The 23,326-nt window shown below is 40.2% G+C and overlaps 1 protein-coding gene across 1 annotated transcript in view; it reads right to left on the minus strand.

Moving 5' to 3' along the window:
- Positions 1-23,326, minus strand: part of IFNLR1 (interferon lambda receptor 1) — an 85,558-nt gene that overhangs the window by 32,188 nt on the left and 30,044 nt on the right. The window contains exons 2-3 of the mRNA XM_075850511.1: positions 15,156-15,309; positions 3,283-3,446 (exon numbers count right to left, since the gene is read on the minus strand). Coding sequence (XP_075706626.1) covers positions 3,283-3,446; positions 15,156-15,309 — 318 coding nt within the window. The remainder of the gene's footprint in view (positions 1-3,282; positions 3,447-15,155; positions 15,310-23,326) is intronic.

Genomic DNA, 23,326 nt, shown 5'->3' on the forward strand with positions numbered 1-23,326 from the left:
GTTAGAATCAGGGGGGCGCCCCCTCAAACTCACCATCGTGCCCCCCTGCAGCGCGATCGGCCATTTACAATGTTTGTTATGGCAATATAATAAAGGCCCCCAGGTATGACATCTTTGTACTCCTTTGAAGCTTTGCCTCTGGCAGGGCTTCAAAGGAGACTGTCCGTTTCACGATATACGGCAATACATTAGTATTGCAGTATATCCTGCAAGTGATCCAATGATCACTGGTTCAAGTCTCCTAGGGGGACCAATTTAAAAAAAACAAAAAAAAAAACTGAAATAAAGGTTTTGTTGTTTTTTTTGAAACATTAAAAAAAACAAAAAAAAAAAACAAAACCCTTTTCCAATTATTTTTTTAGCTGTTCTAGAGGTAGGTGTGGATCCCAGAGGTGGGACACGCATCGATCTGACATTTATGCTATATCCTGTGGATATGTCATAAATGTCTCTGAAGGGAATACACTTTTAAGGCCGGCCTTGCTCAGACCTATAGTTAATGTAGCGCTGCAGCAATTTCTGGACTCTGCTGAGGGAAACAGTGGATCCATGGCACAACTGGTGGGCACCAGGTAAGGTATATATTATCATGCAATGTTGTATGTCACAGTCCCTGGGACTAGGTCGCTTCAATTGTATCCACATCCTCAGGACTGGAATTCAATTGAAAGCACAGGCGAGGCAAGTGAACCATCAGTTCCCTTCCTCGCCAGTCGGCACTTTTCTTGTATCACAGGCAGCGAGATTACGTCATCGAGCCATCTGGTATCGTTCCACTGGAGCAGGCTCAATCAGAAGAAACCAGGCCTGCATCAATGACAAACGTAAATGGTGATCCCAAGCCGATGCTAGTAACTCTTAGCGTCGGGATTCCATTGTATCTAAAAGGAGTCCAGCACTAGGTTCATAGTAGCACACGCACCTGAGATGCGCCAGAATCTCTGGCGCTTCTCGGGTGATCCGTAGTCATTTACAAGGCTCAGTAAACTGAGCAGTGACAGCTCTAGGCTGTCATTGGTTAGTTTACATCACGTGGTGGCCAGTTACCCAAGTTCATTGGTCTACATTTAAAAGAAGGCCAATGACCTGGGGATAACCTTGGACCACGTGATGTAAACTAATCATTGAGAGCTTAGAGAACGATCACTGACCCAGGAAGGCATGTATAATAATGTTTTTTCTTTATTACTTATTAGTGTTACTAATGTTTTTTTTGCATTTATTTTTTGTGTTTTTTTACAGGTTCGGTTGTTGGACTACTTCGGATTCGAGGACTACTTCGATGACTGCGTTTTTATTTTTAATAAAACAACAAGTGTTGTTTTGGGATCTTTATTTTAATGAAATAATTGTTGATGCGGTTTTTAAAAAAAATTGTTATTACTGCCTTAGTAATGGCCACTCTCTGGTAGACAGCATCCATTATGAAGGCGGGGCAAGTGTTAGCCGGTGAAAAGACTAGCAGTAAGCCCCCATTATTACACCGGTACCCACCGCCACCAGGGTTACTGGGAATAGTCAGGTACGTTCCAGTACCCAACCACCTGCAGTGATGGATGGGCACTCGGGCAGCAACAGGCTGGGAAAGCCCAAAGATAGAGACCCTTACCACCCTGGTAATGCTAGCCTGCTGCTATGTTGTATCTTGCTGGTTATGAAAAATGGGGGGGGGGGGGGGGCACTGTTTTTTTTGTGTTTTTTTTAAATTTAAAAAAACATGGGCCCCCCCCCCATTTTTCATAACCAGCCAGATACAACATAGAAGCGGGCTAGCATTACCAGGGTGGGAAGGCCCATGGTTTTTGGGCTTTCCCAGACTAAAGATACCAGCCTGCGGACACACATCAGATGGTCGGGTTCTGGATCATACCCGGCTCTTCCCGGTACCCCTAGTGGCGGTGGACATGGGGTAATAATGGGGTTACTGCTAGCCATTTCACCGGCTAACACAAAGCTCCACCTTAGTAATGGACGCTGTCAGAGAGTGTCCGTTACGAAGGCGGTAGTAATAAAATTAAAAAGAATAACCTGCACACAGAAAAAATATTTTACTAAAATAAAAAACCTACACAACCCTTGTTAACATTTTATTGAAAATAAAAAATGCCTTAATCAAATTAGACCTCGAATCAGAAGTAGTCCAAGAACCGAACCAGTAAAAAAACAAAAAACACAATCCAACATAAAAAAAGCCATTAGCAACACATAAAAAAGCAAAACAATTATTATTTACCTTTCCTGGGGCCAGCGCTGGAGCTACGTCAGCAAGCTACGCGGTTTCCATAACTTCGAGAGTTATGGGGGGCATCAGTGTCAGGGATCATTACCATGTTTATTGTTTGAAAAATATTATCCTTACATATATATATATATTCAGTATATTACACAAAGAGATTGGATTCATGGAGCACAAAGAGCCTGCATAACACGCCTATGGAAGACACCGCCCCCTGGAATGCAAAGAGGAGTGTGCAGAAGAATGTATAGGAAAACTTACAGCAATGGGATTTAAGCAAGTCCCACATCTCGAGGGAGGGGCATGTGTCTCTGTGTTTCTTTGTTCTGAATAAAAAGTTTTTCAGTCTTCCTCCTGGCAGAGAGAGGAGCTGTACCAAACAACTGTGTGGTGTACTTCTCTCCAGGCATGCCTTCAGCTTTCAATTTACAGAGGTGGTTATTCGGTGTGAAATACGGACCTGACATTAGCACTAAAAGTGCCTAGGGCAGAATCAACTCTAAATACGGCCCTGCTCCCCCCACTATCCCAGAATCATCCCTGCATTCCCTAAATCCATGAAGACAATTCCTCACCCTATATCTTCCCATATTTCATTTATCGAATGCTTAAAATTTTAACTCAAAATATTTTGAAGAAGAAGAAGAAAAGCATTAGGGTAAATGTGGGTAAAGAAATAAATAATTTAACACTGGATACAAAGGCTTCGTTGACCACTGGCCACAAATATGCTAGTGATGGATAATTTTTATATGACTTATACGACTTATACTTGTGGTTCAGAGCTCTGATTTTAAATATCAATTACACTATCAAACCAGAGTAAAACAAAAGCTGAAACTAAAAATACATATTTTAAAAGGTAATGGCCTTATAGCCAAAAGTAGTAACCACAGTTTTAGAGTAGTAGCAGGAGCAGTAGTAGTAGCAGAAGTAGTAGTAGCAGCAGTTTTAGAGTAGAAGTAACAGCAGAAGAAGGAGGATGAAAAATTAATATATTGAAACATACGTGGATAGTTTAAGTGGATAACTTCACTAATACATACCGGTAAACAAGTATTCTATATTTTGGATTTGAACCCAGGAAGATATAGAAGGAGAAACAGCTCGCACCTGCACACTGTGGTTCCAGTCCCAAGAATCCATAAGGACACAGGTAAAGTTACACTCTGTTCTGGAGATATTTTTACATGTTGGAACCTGTGCCCATCTTAAAATTAAAAAAAAAAAATGTTAGAAAAAATTACGTTTAAAAATGATTTTTAAATAAAGTGGATAAGCTAAATGGGTTATTTAAATAATAAAAGTACATTTCTAAGACTTGGAGCACTTGTGTGCCATATGTATATAAGATCTAGCATTTTTTCCTAATGGCTCACCTTTTTAAGTATGAGGATGTGGCCTAAAGTGTTGCCTGCATGTGCAAAATCTATAAAGCATATGTGACATGTTCTATTAAAGAACAGATGTACACTATAGGTTTGTGTTATTTTTTGGATGAAATGTTTCGCGTACAATATTTGTTTTATATTTTGCAACATTTTTTCTTACGGATACGCACAAGGAAATGGTTAGGAAACGTCCGTCACTTTTAGGTTGTCATGACTACTGGCCAAGCTTCTGGTGGCCCTGGTTTGAAATGCAGAGCCAATCTGTTTTCTCTGTCTGCAATCTACCAAGGACCAAGGGGGGAGTATAAGAGACTGTTCAGTTTCTTGTTTGTTGCTTGTGATTTTCTTGTGAATGCATGTTTTTTGATCATGCTCCTGGTTACACCCTGATTTACCTCGAATACTTGGACTCTTTGAACTGGACTTCAGCTTTGGATTTACACTCTCACTTATTTGGATATTTTGCTCACAGCTGCTTTTGACCTCTGCAACTCCTGGTATACTTCTGTTTTGCAATTTGGACTTTTAGTCTCTCCTGGTTTGAACTCTGCTGTTTGTTTATTACTAGTCTGGTTTTCTGGTTATCCGTTCTGATATTGCCTGCAAGTGCACCTCCTGTCCAACACCTTATTCTGTAAAAGCAACCTGGGTTCTACATGGCCAAATCCAACCTGCCTTGCGACGGGCTCTGGTGAAGAGTAACCTTAGATTCTGCTGACCAGAGTGTTGATGGACTTGAGGTATCGGACTTACTTGTATGCTTGATCCAGACAGTCTCCAGCTGCCTTTGGGGAATTGCTTGTATAGCAATACCATAAAATTTCACTCTGGGGAATTGCTCAAGTATTGATTCCTTGACAGAAATGTTCAACCATACTTGTTGGAAAATGTAAAGCTTAGGCTGGGTTCACATCAGCGTTGCTTTCCGTTAAGGGGTTGAGTGTGAGATTTCCATCGGGGGGAACCCCTCTATGGAAAGGCAAACGGAAACCTTAGCTTCCGTTTGCCTCACCATTTATCTCAATGGTGATGGAAACTTTGCTAATTGTTTTTGTTTGTCACCGTTGTAAAAGGGTTCTGTTTTGATGGAATCAATAGCACAGTCCATGCTCGAGCGTGATCCCTCTAGTTTAACTCGTTAAATGCTGCGGTCAGTAGCGACTGCGGCATTTAAATAGTTAGAAAGAGGGGGCGACCCCCTCTAGCAGCTCATCGCGCCACCCGCAATGCAATCGCAGGGTGGCGATGGTTGTTATGGCAGCCTGGGCGCCTAATGAAGGCCCCCAGGTCTGCCATCTTTGTGCTCCTATTAAGCCCTGCCTCTGCCTGTCAGAAGGATGATACACTGCAATACATTAGTATTACAGTATACGGTGCAGTGATCCAATGATCGCTGGTTGAAGTCCCCTAGGGGGACTAATAAAAAAAGTAAAAATTAGTACAAAAAAAAAAAAGTTTTGTTTTTTTTTTTACATAAAAAAAAAAAAGACAAGAATAAAAATATTCAAGTTAAAAAAAAAAAACATCTTTCACCATTCTCCCCCTAAAGCACTGTAAAAAACAAAAAACAAAACAAAAAAAACATAATTGGTATCGCCGCATCTGTAAAAATCTGAACTATTAGAATATATCATTATTTAACCCGCACGGTGTACGCCGTAAAAAAAAAAGAAATGTAAACACCAGAAACGCTATTTTTTGGTCACCTCATCTCCCACAAAAAAAATGGAATAAAAAGTGATCAAAACCTTACATGTATTCCAAAATGGTATTATTAAAAACGACAGCTTTTCCAAGCCCTCATACCACTTAATCGACGGAAAAATAAAAAGGTTATGGCTCCCAGAATTTGGCGACACAAAATAAATTGTATTTTTTACACTTAGTTTTTCCTTGTTAACATAGAATAAAACTATATATATTTGGTATTGCCGTAATTGTATTGACCCACAGAATAAAAGTTAACATGTTGTTTTAATTGCACAGTGAATTCTGTAAAAACCAAGCGCAAAAAACAATGGAGGAATCGCTGTTTTTTTACCACACAAATAATTTTTTTACTGTTTCCTAGTACATTATATCAGCAGAAAAAAAAATGGGACATAGATAAAAATCAAAAACACAGAAAAGGCCATACTTACTAAGTGGGTAGGTGAAAACCCGTTCCCAGCAGGACGCAGACGGGTAAAAAATGCTTCAGAAGGAGAGTGCATTAAATAGTGATAGCCACTCCCACTAGTCTTGAGGGAAGTGGCGAACTAAGTGCTCACGACTAGTGGGAGTGGCTATCACTATTTAATGCACTCTCCTTCTGAAGCCTTTTTGACCTGTCTGCGTCCTGCTGGGAACGGGTTTTCACCTACCCACTTTGTAAGTATGGCCTTTTCGGTGTCTAGTACATTATATGGCACAATAAATGGCGCTACGAAAAACTACAACTCGTCCTGCAAAAATCAAGCCCTTATAGTACTATATCGACGGAAAAATTTAAAAGTTATGGCGTTTGGAAGGTGGTGAGGAAAATATAAAAATGAAAATCTGAAGATTGTTTACAACGGGAAGGGGGTAAAAAAAACGCCCCATAGAATTGTCCCTCCTAAACAAAACTTTACAGTTGGCACAAAGCAGTCAGGCAGGTAATGTTCTCCTGGCATTCTCTAAACCCAGACTCATCCATCAAACTCCTAAACGCTTCCACTTTGCAATAATAGCACTAACAGTTGACTGCTTAATATCTAGGAGGGAAGACATTTCACGAACGGACTTGTTGCAACAGTGACATCATATTACAGTACCACGCTGAAATTCAGTGATCTCTTTAGAATGACCCATTCTTTCACAAATATGCGTAAAGGCAGACTGCATGGCTAGGTGCTTGAATACACACACACACACACACACACACATACATACCACGCCTGTGTACATATAGAGATGTTGGGCCGGCTTGGTCTGGATATCATTTGATTTTGTTGCACACTGTGGAGAGGATGGCAGGGGCTCTTTGGGGTGCTACTGGTGACCGAAGGCCTCTGCACAGCAGTTAACCGGATTGATCGCAAGGCCCAAAAGCTTAAGATGGAATATCAGCCACCTGAGGATAAGTTGCGGGTGGACGTAGTTCAGATTTGGCAGGCTAAGAAGGTGCAGTTGCGGCAGGTGCAATCATTGTAGATTCTCTTGTCTGATATGGTTGCAAGGAAGGCATTGCGGCAGGCCCGCTCAGTTATATAGGTTGAAAAAAAGACACAGGTCCATAAACCTCTCTCAATCAATTATACGTCAATCATTGCTAGATTAACCCCTTCCCGCTGCAGCCAGTTTTGACCTTCCTGACAGAGCCTCATTTTCCAATCTGATGTGTCACTTTATGTGGTTCTAACTTTGATTTGTAGTGCTTATATTTATCCAAGCAATTCAGAGATTGTTTTCTCGTGACACACTGTACTCTAGATTAGTGTTAGTATTTGGTCCTAACATTCAGTATTTATTTGTGGAAAAACACCAAAATTTTGATAAAATTTGGAAAAATTGGCATTCTCAAATTAAATGTGTCTGTTTGTAGGACAGATAATTATACCACATATAGTTACTAGTTAACATTTTCCATATGACTACTTTATGTGTCGTTTTTTTAAGCATCCTTTTAGTTTTCTAGGACAGAAATTTCAAAAGCCAATTTTTTCAGGCCCCCAGTTCAGTTCTGAAGTGGCTTTGAAGGGCCTATATTTTAGAAACCCCCATAAAAATCACCCCATTTTAAAAACTGCACCGTCAAAGTATTCAAAACTTAGAAAGCATTTAAAAAAGTTTCTTAACCCTTTAGGCGTTTCACAGAAATGAAAGCAAAGGTGAAATTTAATTTTTTTGCAGATATTCAATTTTAATCCTTTTTTTCTGCAACACAGTTTTACCAGAGAAACACAACTTAAAGAGGCTCTGTCACCAGATTTTGCAACTCCTATCTCCTATTGCAGCAGATCGGCGCTGCAATGTAGATAAGGGTAACGTTTTATTTATTTTTTTAAAACGAGCATTTTTGGCCAAGTTATGACCATTTTTATATTTATGCAAATGAGGCTTTCTATGTAGCTACTTACCTGCAAACGCTGATGCTGCTGCAGAATCAACTGTAGCCTCTGGTGCCGATGTGTCCTCGCTCGTCCGACACGATGCAGGACCTGGGGCAGGAAGTGAGTGACGTCACAGCGTGATCTCTCGAGAACACGCTGCGTCTGTGCACTGCCAGAAGCTGGGTGTTAACGAAGAGAAGTGGATGATGCTGATTCGTCAGCATCATACACTCCCATTCACAACGCCCAGCTAGTAAAAGAAGTAAAAACGCCCAGATGTACGCACATAATACACGCCCAGTTGTACTTTTACTTTAAACACGCCCAGTTGTACTTTAGAAAGCCTCATTTGCATAAATATAAAAAATGGTCATAACTTGGCCAAAAATGCTCGTTTTAAAAAAAAAAACGTTACTCTTATCTACATTGCAGCGCCGATCTGCTGCAATAGGAGATAGGGGTTGCAAAATCTGGTGACAGAGCCTCTTTAATATTTATTACCCCAATTCTGAAGTTCTTAGAAATATCCCGTGTGGCCCTAGCGTGCTAATTGACTTTAACCCCTTAGTGACCACTAATACGCCTTTTTACGTGATTCACTAATGGGCTTTAGGCTAGGCTGACTCCTTTTCACGTCAGCCTAGTCGAAGTCCTGCACGGGTCTCCCGTGCAGGCAGGAGCCGGGGCTCTGCTGTCTGATGACAGCTGAGCTCCTGCTCCAACGCCCGCGATCGAAGTTTACTTCGATCGCGGCCGTTTAACCCGTTAAATGCCGCCGTCAATAGCGACCGCGGCATTTAACTTTGTTTACAGAGGGAGTGCGCTCCCTCTGTCACCCATCGGCGGCCCGCGAATGCAATCGCGGGTCTCCGATGGGGTGTCATGGCAGCCGGGGGACTGATAAAAGCCCCCAGGTCTGCCCTGGACATATGCCTGTTAGGACGCGCCGGAGGCACGTCCTAACAGATTGCCTGTCAGATTTACACTGACAGGCAATAATGCTCTGGTATACGAAGTATACCAGAGCATTATAGCAGCGATCGGAACATCGCACAGTAAAGTCCCCTAGTGGGACTAATAAAATCAGTCATCAAAGTGAAATAAAGATTATTAATAAAAAGTACAGTAAAAAAATAAATAAAATCATTTTTTTCCATAAAAAGTGGTTTTATTTAGTAAAAGTGTAAAAAAAAAAAAAAAGTACACATATGTGGTATCGCCGCGACCGTAATGACTCCATTAATAAAGTTAATATGTCATTTAAACCGCAAAGTGAACACCGTAAAAAAAAAACGCAAAAAACTATGGCGAAATTGCAATTTTTTTCCATTGCCCCCCAAAAAAGTCATAATAAAAATGAATCAATAAGTCCCATGTACCCCAAAACAGTACCATTCAAAACTACGTCTTGTCCCGCAGAAAACAAGCCCAAAAAATCACGACATTGATGGAAAAATAAAAAAATTACGGCTCTTGGAAAGCGACGATGCAAAAACAAATAATTTTAGTTCAAAAGTGTTTTTATTGTGCAAAAGTCGTAAAACATAAAAAAACCTCCACATATGTGGTATCGCCGTAATCGTACCGACCCATAGAATAAAGGTAACATGTTATTTACGTCGCATAGTGAACGGCGTCAATTTAAAAACGCATAGAACAATGGTGGAATTTCAGGTTTTTTTTATAATCCCCCCCAAAAACGTTAATAAAAGTTAATATAAAAATTATATGTACCCAAAAATGGTGCTATTTAAAAGCACAACTAATCCCGCAAAAAACAAGTCCTCATACAGCTATGTAGACGAAAAAATAAAAACGTTATAGCTCTTTGAATGCGACTATAGAAAAACGAATAAAATAGCTTGGTCATTAAGGCCTAATGGGCTGGTCACTAAGGGGTTAACAAAGGCCTCAGCAATGAAGGAGAACCTTGTGGATTTTGGGGCCTTCTTTTTATTAGAATATATTTTAGGTACCATATCAGGTCGGAGGTCTTGAGGTGACAAAACATAGAAAAACCCTTAAAAAATGACACCATTTTGAAAACTATACCCCTTCAAGGAATTCATATAGGCATGCAGTGAGCATTTTAGATTTTATTAGAACTGGGCCATGAAACATTAAATTTTTTTCCAATAAGATGTGGATTTAGATTTAAAAAAAAATATATAATTTCCACAAGGAATAAAGGAGAAAAAGCACCATGACATTTGTAAAGCAATTTCTTTAGTGTGCGGATGTACCCCACATGTGGTCAAACTTCTGTTTGGACATACGGCAGGGTTCAGACGGGTAGGGGCACAATTTGGCTTTTAGAGCGCAGATTTTGCTGGATTGGTTTCTGGGTGCCATGTCACATTTGCAGAGCCCCTGAGATACCAGTAGAGTGGAAACCCCCTTTTGGAAAACTACACCCCTTGAGGAATTCAGCTAGGGGTATAGGGAGCATTTTAACCCCGCAAGTTTTTTTCTGAAGTAATTAGCATTGGGCAGCGAAAATTCGGAAAAAAAAAATTTCAATAAGATTTAATTTTGGCCCAAAATTGTTACATTTCACAACAAATAAAAAAGGGGAAAAAAGCACACCAATATTTATAAACAATTTTTCCTAGGTACGGAAATACCGCATATGTGGTCATAAACTGCTGTTCGGTCACACGGCAGGGTTCAGAAGGGGAGTGCCATTTGCCTTTTGGAAAGTAGATTATGCTGGATTGGTTTATGGGCACCATGTCATATTTGTAGAGCAGCTGTAGTACTAGTACAGTGGAAACCGCCCAAAAGTAACTCCATTTGGGAACTATACTTCTAGAGAAATTAATCTAGGTGTATAGTGAAAATTTACACCAAAGGTTTTTTGCCGAATTAAAATTAAGAAGGGAAAGACCGCCATTTGGAGCATGAATTTTGCTTGGTAGTAGTTTTATTGGTACCTCCGTTTATAATGTGGGGGCATATGTAATCTGTGAGGAGTATATTAGGGCATAATAAGAGGGCATAATAAAGGGGTAAATAATCATAATTATCCATAAACATGTGGTACGATGTGAAACAATCAGTCAAGCACAGGACAGTGTCGCACTGATAAACGGTGTCCTTTCTTATCCCCCTTTAGTAACCCTCTGCGCCTTTTTGGAACTTTTCCTCCTTTGTAGTTTGGAAATTTTGCTGGTAAAGTGTTGCCCTGGTATATTACGGGCACCCTCGCTTACAGCAGATGTGCTATGGCTTTCCCCTTCTTGGTTCCCAAATACTAGGGCCTTGATAACCACTTTTGGAAATTGAAGGAATGTTCACCTCTGGCATGCACATCCACACCACTAGTACCACAACTTTGTTTTTTCCATCAATGTAGGAGTGTAAAGGCTTTTTTTTTTTTTTTTGAGGGGCAAGCTGTAGTTTTAATGGTACTATTTTTGATCACTTTATGAATTTTTTTTTGGGAGGCTAGGGCAAACTAACAGTGATTCTGGCATTATTTTTCTTTACGGCTGTTGCCGTGCAGTATAAATAACATGTTAACTTTATTTGGTGGGTCAGTACATTTATGGCGATACCAAAGTTATATATTTTTTTTATGCTTTATTACAGAAAGGAATGTTTGCTTCTGGCTTGCACATCAGGCTGTTTTTACCTCCACGCCTTACTAGAACCATGACCTTTACATTTTTCTGTTGATGAAGCTGTTTGAGGGCTTGTTTTTTTCGAGACCAGCTGTAGATTTTATTGGTACCCTTTTGGAACACACGCGACTTTTTGATCACTTTTTGGAAGCGAAAATTACAAAAAAAACAAGCGATACTGGAATTTTAAATTTTTTTTTTCGCCATTCAACGTGCACCATAATACATGTTGACCTGCAGAATAAAGTTAATATGGATTACGGCAATACCAAATTTATATTGTTTTTTAATGTATTGCAACTTTTGCACAATAATTATTTAAAAAAAAATAAAAAAAAAAGTTCTGTGTCGCCACATTTTTATTTTTGCGTCGACAAAGTGGCGTGAGGACTTTTTTTTTTGCAGGTTGGGCTTCCGTTTCTATTGGCACTATTTGGGGTACGTTTTACTCAATTTTTTATGAGTAGAGGTGACCTAAAAACAGCGATTATGGTGTTTTTCATATTTTTTTCTTACAGCATTCACTGTGCAGGATGAATTACATAATAGTTTTATCGTTTGGATCGTTACAGACACTAATTATGTATCATTTTTTTTTTTATAATTTCAGGAAAAACTGAAATTTTGGGTTTTTTAACCTGATAATTTTATATAACATTTTTATTACGTTTTGTAAAAAATTTTTTTTGTTCCACTAAGAACTTGAAGGCCTGGAACATGTATTTCAGCGGTCAGTGTGACATGGTCAGTAAGTGAATTAGGACCTGCTGCAGGGGGGGTCTTAACAGGCTTCCCGACTTGGCAGACCAGGAGGCCATAGTTAGGCCTCTGGTTGCCATACAAACCATCAACACCCCCGCGATCGGCCTAAAACGCCTTAGATGCTGCAGCAGCTATTAACCGCAGCATCTAAGGTGTTAATCGGCCGGATCGAGTACCAGTTCCGATCCTGGCCGTTACAGCAGGGTGTCCGCTGTAATTTACAGCTGACACCCGGCGGTGACAGCGAGGGCTCTGCTTCTGAGCCCACACTATCCCCGCGACATAACTGTACTGCGATTTGCGGGAACCACTTCCCGACTGCGGCGCATCTATACGGTGCATGTTGGGAAAGGGTTAAAATTCTGTGTCCAATGTTATTAGAGAAGCATCCAGGCCTTTTTTAATGCTGACATAGTATCCATGTCATTACTACCGCTTAGTATATTCTAATGGAATGCCCTACCCCAACTGTAAAGAACGCTTTCCTATATTGCTGTCTAAAACACTTTTCCTCCACATACAATGAATGTCCCCTTTGTAAAGTCTTTGGAAAGAATAAATCACATGCCAGTTTATTGTATTGACCACACTTAAATTTATACATGTAAATGAGGTCACTTGCAAGGTTTCTATTTTCAAAGCTGAGAAAGGCCATATTTTTTTTTACCTCTCAATAGGAGAGACCGCTCATCCCATTTAATACATTTAGTTTCCTTGATTTTGAAAACCCTCCAGCTCTACTATATCCATTTACAATGTGAAGCCCAAAACTGAATCCCATATTCAAGATGTGGTCTTGCAAGGTGATTTATAACGGGGTTATATTACATTTGAATCACTGGTTTTTAATCGCTCTTTAGACACGGTAATATCTAATTTGCTTTTGCAGTTGCTGCTTGACATTGAGTACTGCTACTTAGCTTACTTATAATCAGACTACCCAGATTGGAAATTGTTCATGCATAGCTACGGGGCTGACCTTAATATTATCGGCATTGATATGTGGGGTCTAGGTTTGCAGGAGAATTTGGAGAACGCACTGAAGGTGTGGGGGGGACGAACGCCAGTAAGGGGTCACTTGTGTTTGTCAGTGGTGGGAAATGGGGGCCTTGGAGGTAAAATAAATTGTTTATATAGGGGTGCGTGTTGGACGGGTTGGGCATCATAAGTTGGTGGTGTGTCTTAGCTGAGTGATAGTCTTCTATTCTTTAAGGGTAAGGAGATAAAGCGAGTTGCAAGAAAGATGGTAGAAAGGTGTGGGATTTACTAGACAGTGGTGCCAGAAGGAGAAAAGTTCCAGCCCACTGTTAAAGAGGTTACTTGATTAGCAGCTTTAGCGGGAAGGGGGATCCTTTGAGACAGAAAAATTATTCACATAGGTGCACGATGGATGAGTCGTGCATCATAAGTGGTGTGGGCATATGGAAGTCAAAGAGGGAGGTCCCCTGCATGGTACCCCCTTCTATGTGCCAGAATGAAGAGTCTGTAAATCGGCTTCCGCTCTGGCAGACCTGGCACCCTTTTTGCATAACATGGATCAACATTTACTTGAATGGCTGGCATGTAATGCTACATTTCCCCTGCAGCAAGCGCTGCTTCCCCTCGCGTGAACACCTAATTGCCGAGGGTGAGGGAAGCTGGACCAGTGATCTTGCCTTCTCTCTAAAAAACCCTTTAACATTCAACAGTTGTGGGTTCCTGTTTGGGCTGAAGTCCCCAGGATCATATAGAATGTCCTATCATGTTGGTGCCCTTGGGCCAGTGTGCACAGCTAAGGATAATTTACTATGGATAAAGAGAAGATGTGATGGATACTGCCTCCTTTTCCTATATTCTTGATAGGAGGCTATATTGAAGTATAACTGTATTTTGTATTCAGATTTTAAATGTCTTAATTTAGGCGTATGTTATATATAAGAGGTTGGCAATAAATGAGGCTGCCATGGCATTTTCCCCACAAGCAATGTGTCAGCGTGGTGTTAATTTATTAAACGGACTCAGTTGGTGGTGGGTCATACAGATTACAGTCTTCTATCCTTTAAAGTCAGATTGTTTCAATGATGAAAATAATAAAATTTGATCAAATGACCGATCTGACCAAAAAAAAAATCAGATCTTTTGGTAGACACATGGTAGAATCAAATTGGCACATCCCAAATATAGGAGAGAAAAAAAAAAAAAAAAAGCCCAGGATGATGATTCACATTTGTGGATTGTAAAAATCCAGACACCAGAATAAAATCTTTTGAGGAGAATTTCCTGTTCACAGATCAAAATAAATTAGAGCTTTATCATAAGCATATTGACATATCACCTTTTAGTAATTTTGGGTTGCACTGCCATGGTACCAAGTACCTTGAATCTGGGGATAACCAGGCAACCGTGCATACTAATATGTCTCTATGGAACAATGCCAATGAGTCTTAAAAGCCCACATATAAAAAAAAAAACAACAAAAAGTCCATGTGAAAACTTTTAAAATACAAAAGCTATTAAGAGACTTCCAATCTGAGAGCTGCTTAATTTTCACGATCGGTGGGGATCCCAGAGCTTGGACCCCCACCGATCATAGTATAGTATATCTATCTATATCTATTATGTAAAAATATGACAAGGACTTTCCCTGCTTGTAGGTTTCTGAATCGGCTCCATTTTACATATATACAATTGTACAAAATAAGATATTACTCAACCGTGGCTAACATACCACATTTTGTTCATTAGAACCTGTAGGGTATCTAGTTCGCTGTATAGACAGTCTGTAGAAGTCTCACATCATATATTTTATTTGTTTAAAACACTTAGCAAATTATTTCTAAAGAAAATTATTGTATATTATCAAAAGGCGTATCTAGAAAGTTCTGGTCCCCAATGCAAAATCTGTAACATGCCCCCCAACTATGACATTTAAAGTGCTGATTTTCTCTTATAGGGCCGAGACCTTTAGGGCCCCCCTCAGGTTCCAGGGCTCAGGTGCCACCACAACCTGTACTCCCTCTATAGTTATACCCCTGTATATTGCACAGAGCAACACATAAAAGAGTATTCAGAATTTCTAGCATAGACTTACCTATATTTATCAGTGGAATCATGGTCAGCAGTGTAACTGGTGTACTGTACTTCATAGGTTACAGAAGATGGATTTTCAGCAGCTGGAAGCCACTTCAGAAAGAGACTGAAGTTTCTGGATTCTACAGTCACATTTAAAGGCTCATGCAGTTTTCCTAAATGAATTTAAAAAAAAAAAAAGAATTATAGTAGAATACTACAAACATGCACAAATACCGTTTTTCCTGTTATCGTGAAAGCAAAAACTTTTTTTTATATCCTTTATGTCCGAAAATATGTACATGTTTCCCCAGCAACATTTACATCAATTTCTGTGTATTTGACTCAAGTTAGCACTTCATGAAGAAACAATAAGACGTCGAGGTTCGTATTAAAGCGAGCTTTTGAATATTCCGGTTCTATGGCATGCAGACTGGTCAGTGTTACTCGTAGGCTACGTTCAGGTTGGAATTAGGAGCCTCCATCAGGGTTTCCGTCAGGAGTTGCATCAGCCCGGTATACCTGGAGTGAACTCCCTAGCCTATGATCACTGTTCACATTCAAAGTTTTATATCTCAAAGCTTATCAAAGCGAAAGATGTTATTGCAATGTCTCAGGTGAAAGAAATTACAGGCTAAAGTTGACCAACAGTGATCTTTTCTTACTCCCCCATCAACATGTCTGTTCACTATGGATGAATGTAAATGTTATTTTTATGAAAGAAGGCAGATAAGCGTCTGTATATGTGTCTCATGACATATAGCAACAAAAGAGGTAAACCAACTCTATTCTTAGAAAAAACAACCTTACAGTATATTAACTAGATATTCAATCTCGACACAAGTGGGGAGGGGCAATGGCGACAATGAAAATGGTGGCACTTCTTTTAAAACCAGATCCCCCTACATTCAGAAAGTGCTTATTTGACGCATTCCTTCTCTTCCTTTTAAAAGAGAAAGCAGCACCATGGCTATTGGGTTTGTTACGACCTTTTTTTTTGGGACAGAGGAAGAAGGAGAAACTGAGCAGAGACCCCCCCCCCCCCCGCACGTCAATGGGCCTCAAAGCAGCTGCAAGTTTTTTTTCTTTTTTTAACGTCCTTGGTATGGTGTCTACAGGATCTATGGTCAACGTGTTACTTTTATTTAAACACTTTATGTTGTATTGTGGGTGAATTATGTGGCGTCAATAGTATGATATCTAGGGATAACGGCCAATTACAGTTTTAATAAATCTATATAAAAATACAAAGTGGATAGTAATAGGTTTTGGAACTAAATGGGTTCACTGGTGATACATTTTGTTGGCTGCTTCTTAGGAACCAAATTTCCTCTATGCATGTAGATTTCCTGCTATAATCTCTCTAAAAGTGGTGTAATTATCACAAGTACGATACTGTATAAAGTATATTACATCTGTAGCCTAAATACTTGCCATAAGTCAATAGCAGTAATTTGTGTGGATGTTCTGCTCATAAACCCTAGTGCCTTTTGATTAGTGGTATATTCATTGACAAGTGCATGGTGGTCAATGGAGTTTTCAATATCATATTCTATTGAGGTCATTGTTATATTGTAAAAAAAATAAAAATATTAAAAAATGTAATTATCACCTACGCCTATCTACAAGAATTGGACGAGTCTGCTTGTATAACAGTAACTATCCAAGTGTTAAGAAATAGTAACCATGTTAGATAAAGTAGTAGTAGTAATAATAATAATAATTATAATAATAATAATAATAATAATAATAATATTACACAGGAAGGAAAAACAAAAAGGAAAGGAAGCATAAGAGAAAGAAAGACAGCAAGATAAACAGTTGCACCTTAAAGACAAACATTTATATGCTAATAAAAATTCATAAACAGAAGGATAAACACATTTTAGAGCTGAAAATTTCAGCCATATCTCCGTTCTTTAAATGGTAAAAAGGACACCTATTAACTGCAGAAGTTGAGATATACAAATGAAGCACCCCTCCATGTCTCTGAAGTACCCCCTATCCCAGGAGGTCCTATCAAATGGTAGGACCTTTAGAATAAATACAGTAAAACTAATAATTGTCAAGAAGATATTACTATCTTTATTGGAAGCTGTCTGCAGAGGGCAGCATAACTCTCCTACACTGTGAAGTAGAGTTCAGTCAATGTACAATGAGAAGTAGATTAGTGGTGTCTGCCCTGTGATGGGAGGACTGTAGGGTTCCAGGTCCTAAATGCACACGAATATCCACAATTATCTGGACTATTTAGAGCACTTTCTGGGCAGTTTTGCACAATATGGTCACGGCTTTGCTCTATGCGGGCAAAGTGTGAGACTGGGCACTTTGTGGCTCTATGTGAGCATAGTATAACAGTGTGGACACTGCTAAGCCCTATGTAAGCAAAGTAGGGCACCCTCTTGGCTCTGTTTGGTGTGAAGGTGACACAATATGACACTCAATGGCTCTATAATGGTGCTCCCTGGCACAGTTATATACTATATAGCACCAAATGGCTCTATGGGCAAAGCATGTCTCTATGTGGGTACTTTTCTGGCTTTAGGTATGCATAAAGTATAGCACTTTGATTATATGCGTATTTGACACTGTCTGTATGAACCCACCCCCTACATTGACAAAATCCCTGATGGTCAGTGATTAAAATGGAACATTGGGCTAGTTGTGGTCATTGGTACAGTAAGGTCCGGTCCACGCAGGTCAGATTTGCTGCAGATAATTCCAAAGCAAATCCGACCAAGGATCCACAGGCAAATCCGCACAACAAATCCACTCTGAATCGTGCGGCTTTTCCTGTGGAATCTGGAAATAAAAATAAATAAATACAAATTTAATCAATCCTCGCAAAATCCACAACACTAGGATTTGATTGCGGATTTTAAACTTCCCTATTGAAGTCAATGGAGAATATCCACAACTGCAAATCAATTTCCGTCCAGAAAATTTCCACAGCATTTGTCAAAATCTCATCCACTTGCTTTGTACTGTATTTCGCTGTCGATTTTTTATTTTTTTTTGCAAGCCCAAAGTAAAAATCTGCAGCATTTCTATCCCGTCTGGACCCAGTTAAAGGAGTTGTCCGAGATTATTTTTTTTTTACATTTACAACCACATTGCAGATATTTACAATTTCTTAATATACTTACCCTTGCAGTCTTGCTTCGGTTCTCCACTCTGGCTGCTTTTTCCTGCTCATCACATGAGATCCGACGTCACGTTTTCAGCCTCCTCCACTGTCGTGTTGTATACCCATCACATGATCTCGGACCAGTGAGACCTCGGAGGGTATACGACACGTCACTAATGACGTCTCGTTTCTGCGGCGGCTTGGTCTTTAGTGCCCATGCAGCCTATGTAGTTATTCACGGTGAGCACGCCTGTGCATGTTCAGTGATTTTGGACGGCACCTGCGCATTCGTATCCTGGTCTACTAGGAGCCTCAGAACGCTAGTATAGACTCTGCTCCGATGTCAGGGGATTCCACAGAGTCCCGGAACAGAGCCTATACTAGTATACCGTATAAGATTACTGTCTGCTGGGGTCCTGTATCTAAGCCTATATTGTGTTAGGCTTAGATACAGGGTCCAATAAATAGTGTCTCACATGAACCCTGTATCTATGCCTAAAACAATGTAGGCTTAGATACAGGACCCAAGCAGACAGTAATCTTGTATAGTATACTAGTATAGGCTCTGCTCCGGAACACTGTGGAATCCGCAGTACAGGGAAGGATGTCAGCCGGGACGAGCAAGGACAGGACACAAACTCTTGTTAGGATCTACATGCACGCAAAGCATGCAGGGAAAAGAAAAAGGAATCAACAACAAACCGGACCTGAATGTAAACATAGGACGCTAAATTCGAAGAAAATATGGGGTATGTGGATTTTTTTTTTTAATATACTGTTTTATTTAGGTTGTCTGTAGAAGGGGAAATGTATGAAACACTTTTTGAAAATATGATGGTATCTCGGACAACCCCTTTAAGCTTTCGGACCCCGGTAGTAAGCAGTTAGTCACTGTCTAGTAACCAATTGTCATTTGTATGATCATGGTCCTGTATTGATGATCCGTGGTACAGACAGTGTTTACTACCAAGTTGTCCGTTTACCATCACCTGACGCATACTCAGTGAAGCATTCAGCTATTGGTCTTAGTGGGTCAGCGATACATTCAGCATCTTGTAACCTAGTGGTATATTCGGTGTCCTCAAACTGGTAATGGGAGGTAGAAACAGAAGACTTTTCTCTGGGGTTCCATTTATAGCTTTAAAGTTCTTGTGGTACAATGAGGTTAAAACCTAATGCTCCAGTGAAAGGTAGGATGGTAAACGTAAAGGAGTAGTCAGGGGCGTAACTTGGAGGGACTGGGCCCCGTTGCAAACTTTTGACCGGCCCCCCCCTGGGTGCCACACACAGCCCCCCTGTAGATAGTGCCCCCACCTCCCACCCGTAGATAGCGCCATACAGCCCCCCCCAGTGTAGATAGCGCCATACAGCCCTCCCAGTGTAGATAGCGCCATATAGACCCCACAGTGTTGATAGCGCCATATAGACCCCCCTGTATATAATGCCATACAGTCCCCCTCCTGTAGATAGCGCCATACAGCCCCCGCGTAGATAGCACCATACAGACCCCCGCGTAGATAGCACCATACAGCCCCCCCCCCTGTAAATAACGCCATACAGCTCCCTGCCTGTAGATAGCGCTTTCCAAACAAATAAAACGTTATACTCCCTTAGGTCCCGTTCCTGCAACGAACAGAGCTTCTACACAAGCCTCCTCAACGCCGATGAGATCCTTGCATAGACCGACGTGATCCAGTGACTTCATCACACCGGCCTGCACAGGGATCTTGTCCCTGCGCCTGATAGTCTACAGGCCTAATGGCTTGCAGCCAATGGCAGAGCAGGGAGTTATCTCCTTGCTCTGTCATAGTGTTCAATAGTATCTGTGTCCTAAATGAATGTATTTTCCTGTTTTACAAAACAACGCCAAAAACCCCAAAAAATAAAACACAGTAAAAACACCACATGAAAACGTACCACACACACACAAGATATGTTGTGGGAATTTCAGCAACAAATCTGCTGCATGTAAATATGGTATATTGCAAGTTGTTTTTCGTCACAATGTTCTTATTGTGGCGTAATCGCAATTTTTTAAAAAGCCATTCTGCTGCCACTATGAAAATTCAGAAAAAACTCCACGATGAACGATTTATGTTCCTTTCGAGGGAGAGAGGCAGTCATTTAATCCTCTCTCTGTTGGAAATTTGAGTGATTTATTTTTGTTCAGTTGTTAGAAATATTGTATATTTTTACGTTGACTTAGCTGTATATGACTTGTTTTTGCAAGACGAATGGTAGATTTTGGATACCACTTTGCGATACACATAAGTTAGCGTTTAATTTGTATTAACATAATATAAGGTGAATGTATAAAAAAAAAAAATCTATATATACACTACCGTTCACCCAGACATTTTTGTGTTTTCCATAAAAACCTCACACATATTTATCAAATGAGTTGCAAAATGACTAGAAAATAGAGTCAAGACATTGACATGGTTAGAAATAATGATTTTTATTTGAAATAATAATTTTCTCCTTCAAACTTTGCTTTCGTCAAAGAATTTTCCATTTGAAGCAATTACAGCATTGCAGAACTTTGGCATTCTAGCTGTTAATTTGCTGAGGTAATCGGGAGAAATTTCACTCCATGCTTCCACAAGCCTCTCTCACAAGTTGGATTGGCTTGATGGGCACTTCTTGCGTACCATACGGTCAAGCTGCTCCAACAACAGCTCTATGGGGTTGAGATCTGGTGACTGCGCTGGCCACTCCATTACAGATAGAATACCAGCTGCCTGCTTCTTCCCTAAATAGTTCTTGCATAATTTGGAGGTGTGCTTTGGGTCATTGTCCTGTTGTAGGATGAAATTGGCTCCAATCAAGCGCTGTCCACAGGGTATGGCACGGCGTTGCAAAAAGAAGTGATAGCCTTCCTTATTCAAAATCCTTTTTACCTTGTACAAATTTCCCACTTCACCAGCACCAAAGCAACCCCAGACCATCACATTACCTCCACCATGCTTGACAGATGGCGTCAGGCACGCTTCCAGCATCTTTTCAGTTGTTCTGCGTCTCACAAATGTTCTTCTGTGTGATCCAAACACCTCAAACTTCGATTCGTCTGTCCATAACACTTTTTTCCAATCTTCCTCTGTCCAATGTCTGTGTGCTTTTGCCCATATTAATCTTTTCCTTTTATTAGCCAGTCTCAGATATGGCTTTTTCTTTGCCACTCTGCCCTGAAGGCCAGCATCCCGGAGTCGCCTCTTCACTGTAGACGTTGACACTGGCGTTTTGCGGGTACTATTTAATGAAGCTGCCAGTTGAGGACCTGTGAGGCGTCTATTTCTCAAACTAGAGACTCTAATGTACTTGTCTTGTTGCTCAGTTGTGCAGCGGGGCCTCCCACTTCTCTTTCTACTCTGGTTAGAGCCGGTTTGTGCTGTCCTCTGAAGGGAGTAGTACACACCGTTGTAGGAAATTTTCAGTTTCTTGGCAATTTCTCGCATGTAATAGTCTTCATTTCTAAGAACAAGAATAGACTGTCGAGTTTCACATGAAAGCTCTCTTTTGCTAGCCATTTGGAGAGTTTAATCGAACCCACAAATGTAATGCTCCAGATTCTCAACTAGCTCAAAGGAAGGTCAGTTTTATAGCTCATTTAAACAGCAAAACTGTTTACAGTGGTGCTAACATAATTGCACAAGGGTTTTCAAGTGTTTTCTAATCATCCATTAGCCTTCTAACACAGTTAGCAAACACAATGTACCGTTAGAACACTGGAGTGATGGTTGCTGGAAATGGGCCTCTATACACCTATGTAGATATTGCATTAAAAACCAGACGTTTGCAGCTAGAATGGTCATTTACCACAATAACAATGTATATAGTGTATTTGATTAATTTTCTGTTATCTTCATTGAAAAAAACAGCTTTTCTTTAAAGAAAAAAAAAGGGAAATTTCTAAGTGACCCTAAACTTTTGAACGGTAGTGTATATTATTTTTTTGTAATGCCATTTACTGATCACTATACATTATGTGTGGAATATGTCAACCTTTCTACGCCCATTTTCTGGCATAGAAATTTTGCAAAATAGCTGAAAAGTCGCAATTTGCAATGCAAACTTTCAACTTTTGGCCTTTGTACACCAACCTCACCACTTTTGTGAAAAGGTGTCAGGATTCATAAAAGAGGGCGCAGCCACAGCACCAGATTTATTATAATTTACACCAGAAAATTGGCGGATATTATAGTAGAAATCTACGCCAGCTCCTTGCTGGCGTTGATTTCATCCTGTGGGGCATTGCAAGGTAGAGGCATGTGCCGAGCCACGTACTATCGGGCTACCTTTCAAATCCCTTTGGACAATCAAAAAACAAACATTATGTTCACCTCATCGCTCCTATTTTCCCCTCCAGGTACCGACAGGTTGACACAGCTCATACAACATACTGTCGGCAGCAGCATCAGACTGGGGTTCCTTGGGCCCACAGTTAGGTCCAGAATTATTTGGACAGTGACAAGTTTTGGCATTTTAGCTGTTTACCAAAACACATTGAGTATACAGTTATATGATCATTATGGGCTTAAAGTGCAGACTCTCCGCTTTCATTTGAGGGTATTCACATACTAATTTGAGGAAGGGTTTAAGAATTACAGCTCTTTAATATGTAGCTGCCTCTTTTTAAAGGGACCAAAAGGTAATTAGACAATTATCTCAAAAGCTATTTAATGGGCTGCATGGTCTATTCCCTCATTGATCTATCAATTAAGCAGGTAGAAGGTCTGTAGTTGATTCCAGCTGTTGCTGTGAACCTACAACATGAGGTCAAAGGAAACCTCAATGCAAGTGAACAGACCATCGTTAGGCTGAAAAAAATGAAGAAATCCATCAGAGAGATAGCACAAATGTTAGGAGTGGCCAAATCAACAGTTTGGTACATTCTTTAAAAAAAAAGAAAAAAAAAGAAGAAGGAGAGCACCAGTGATCTTGTGAACTCCAAAAGGCCTAGACGTCCACGTTAGACAACAGTGGGGAATGATCGCAGAATCCTTTCCATGGTGAAGAAAAACCCCTTCACAACATGTACCCAAGTGAAGAACACTCTCCTGGAAGTA

Source organism: Rhinoderma darwinii, chromosome 2 (genome assembly GCF_050947455.1).
Source record: "Rhinoderma darwinii isolate aRhiDar2 chromosome 2, aRhiDar2.hap1, whole genome shotgun sequence".
NCBI lineage: Eukaryota > Metazoa > Chordata > Amphibia > Anura > Rhinodermatidae > Rhinoderma > Rhinoderma darwinii.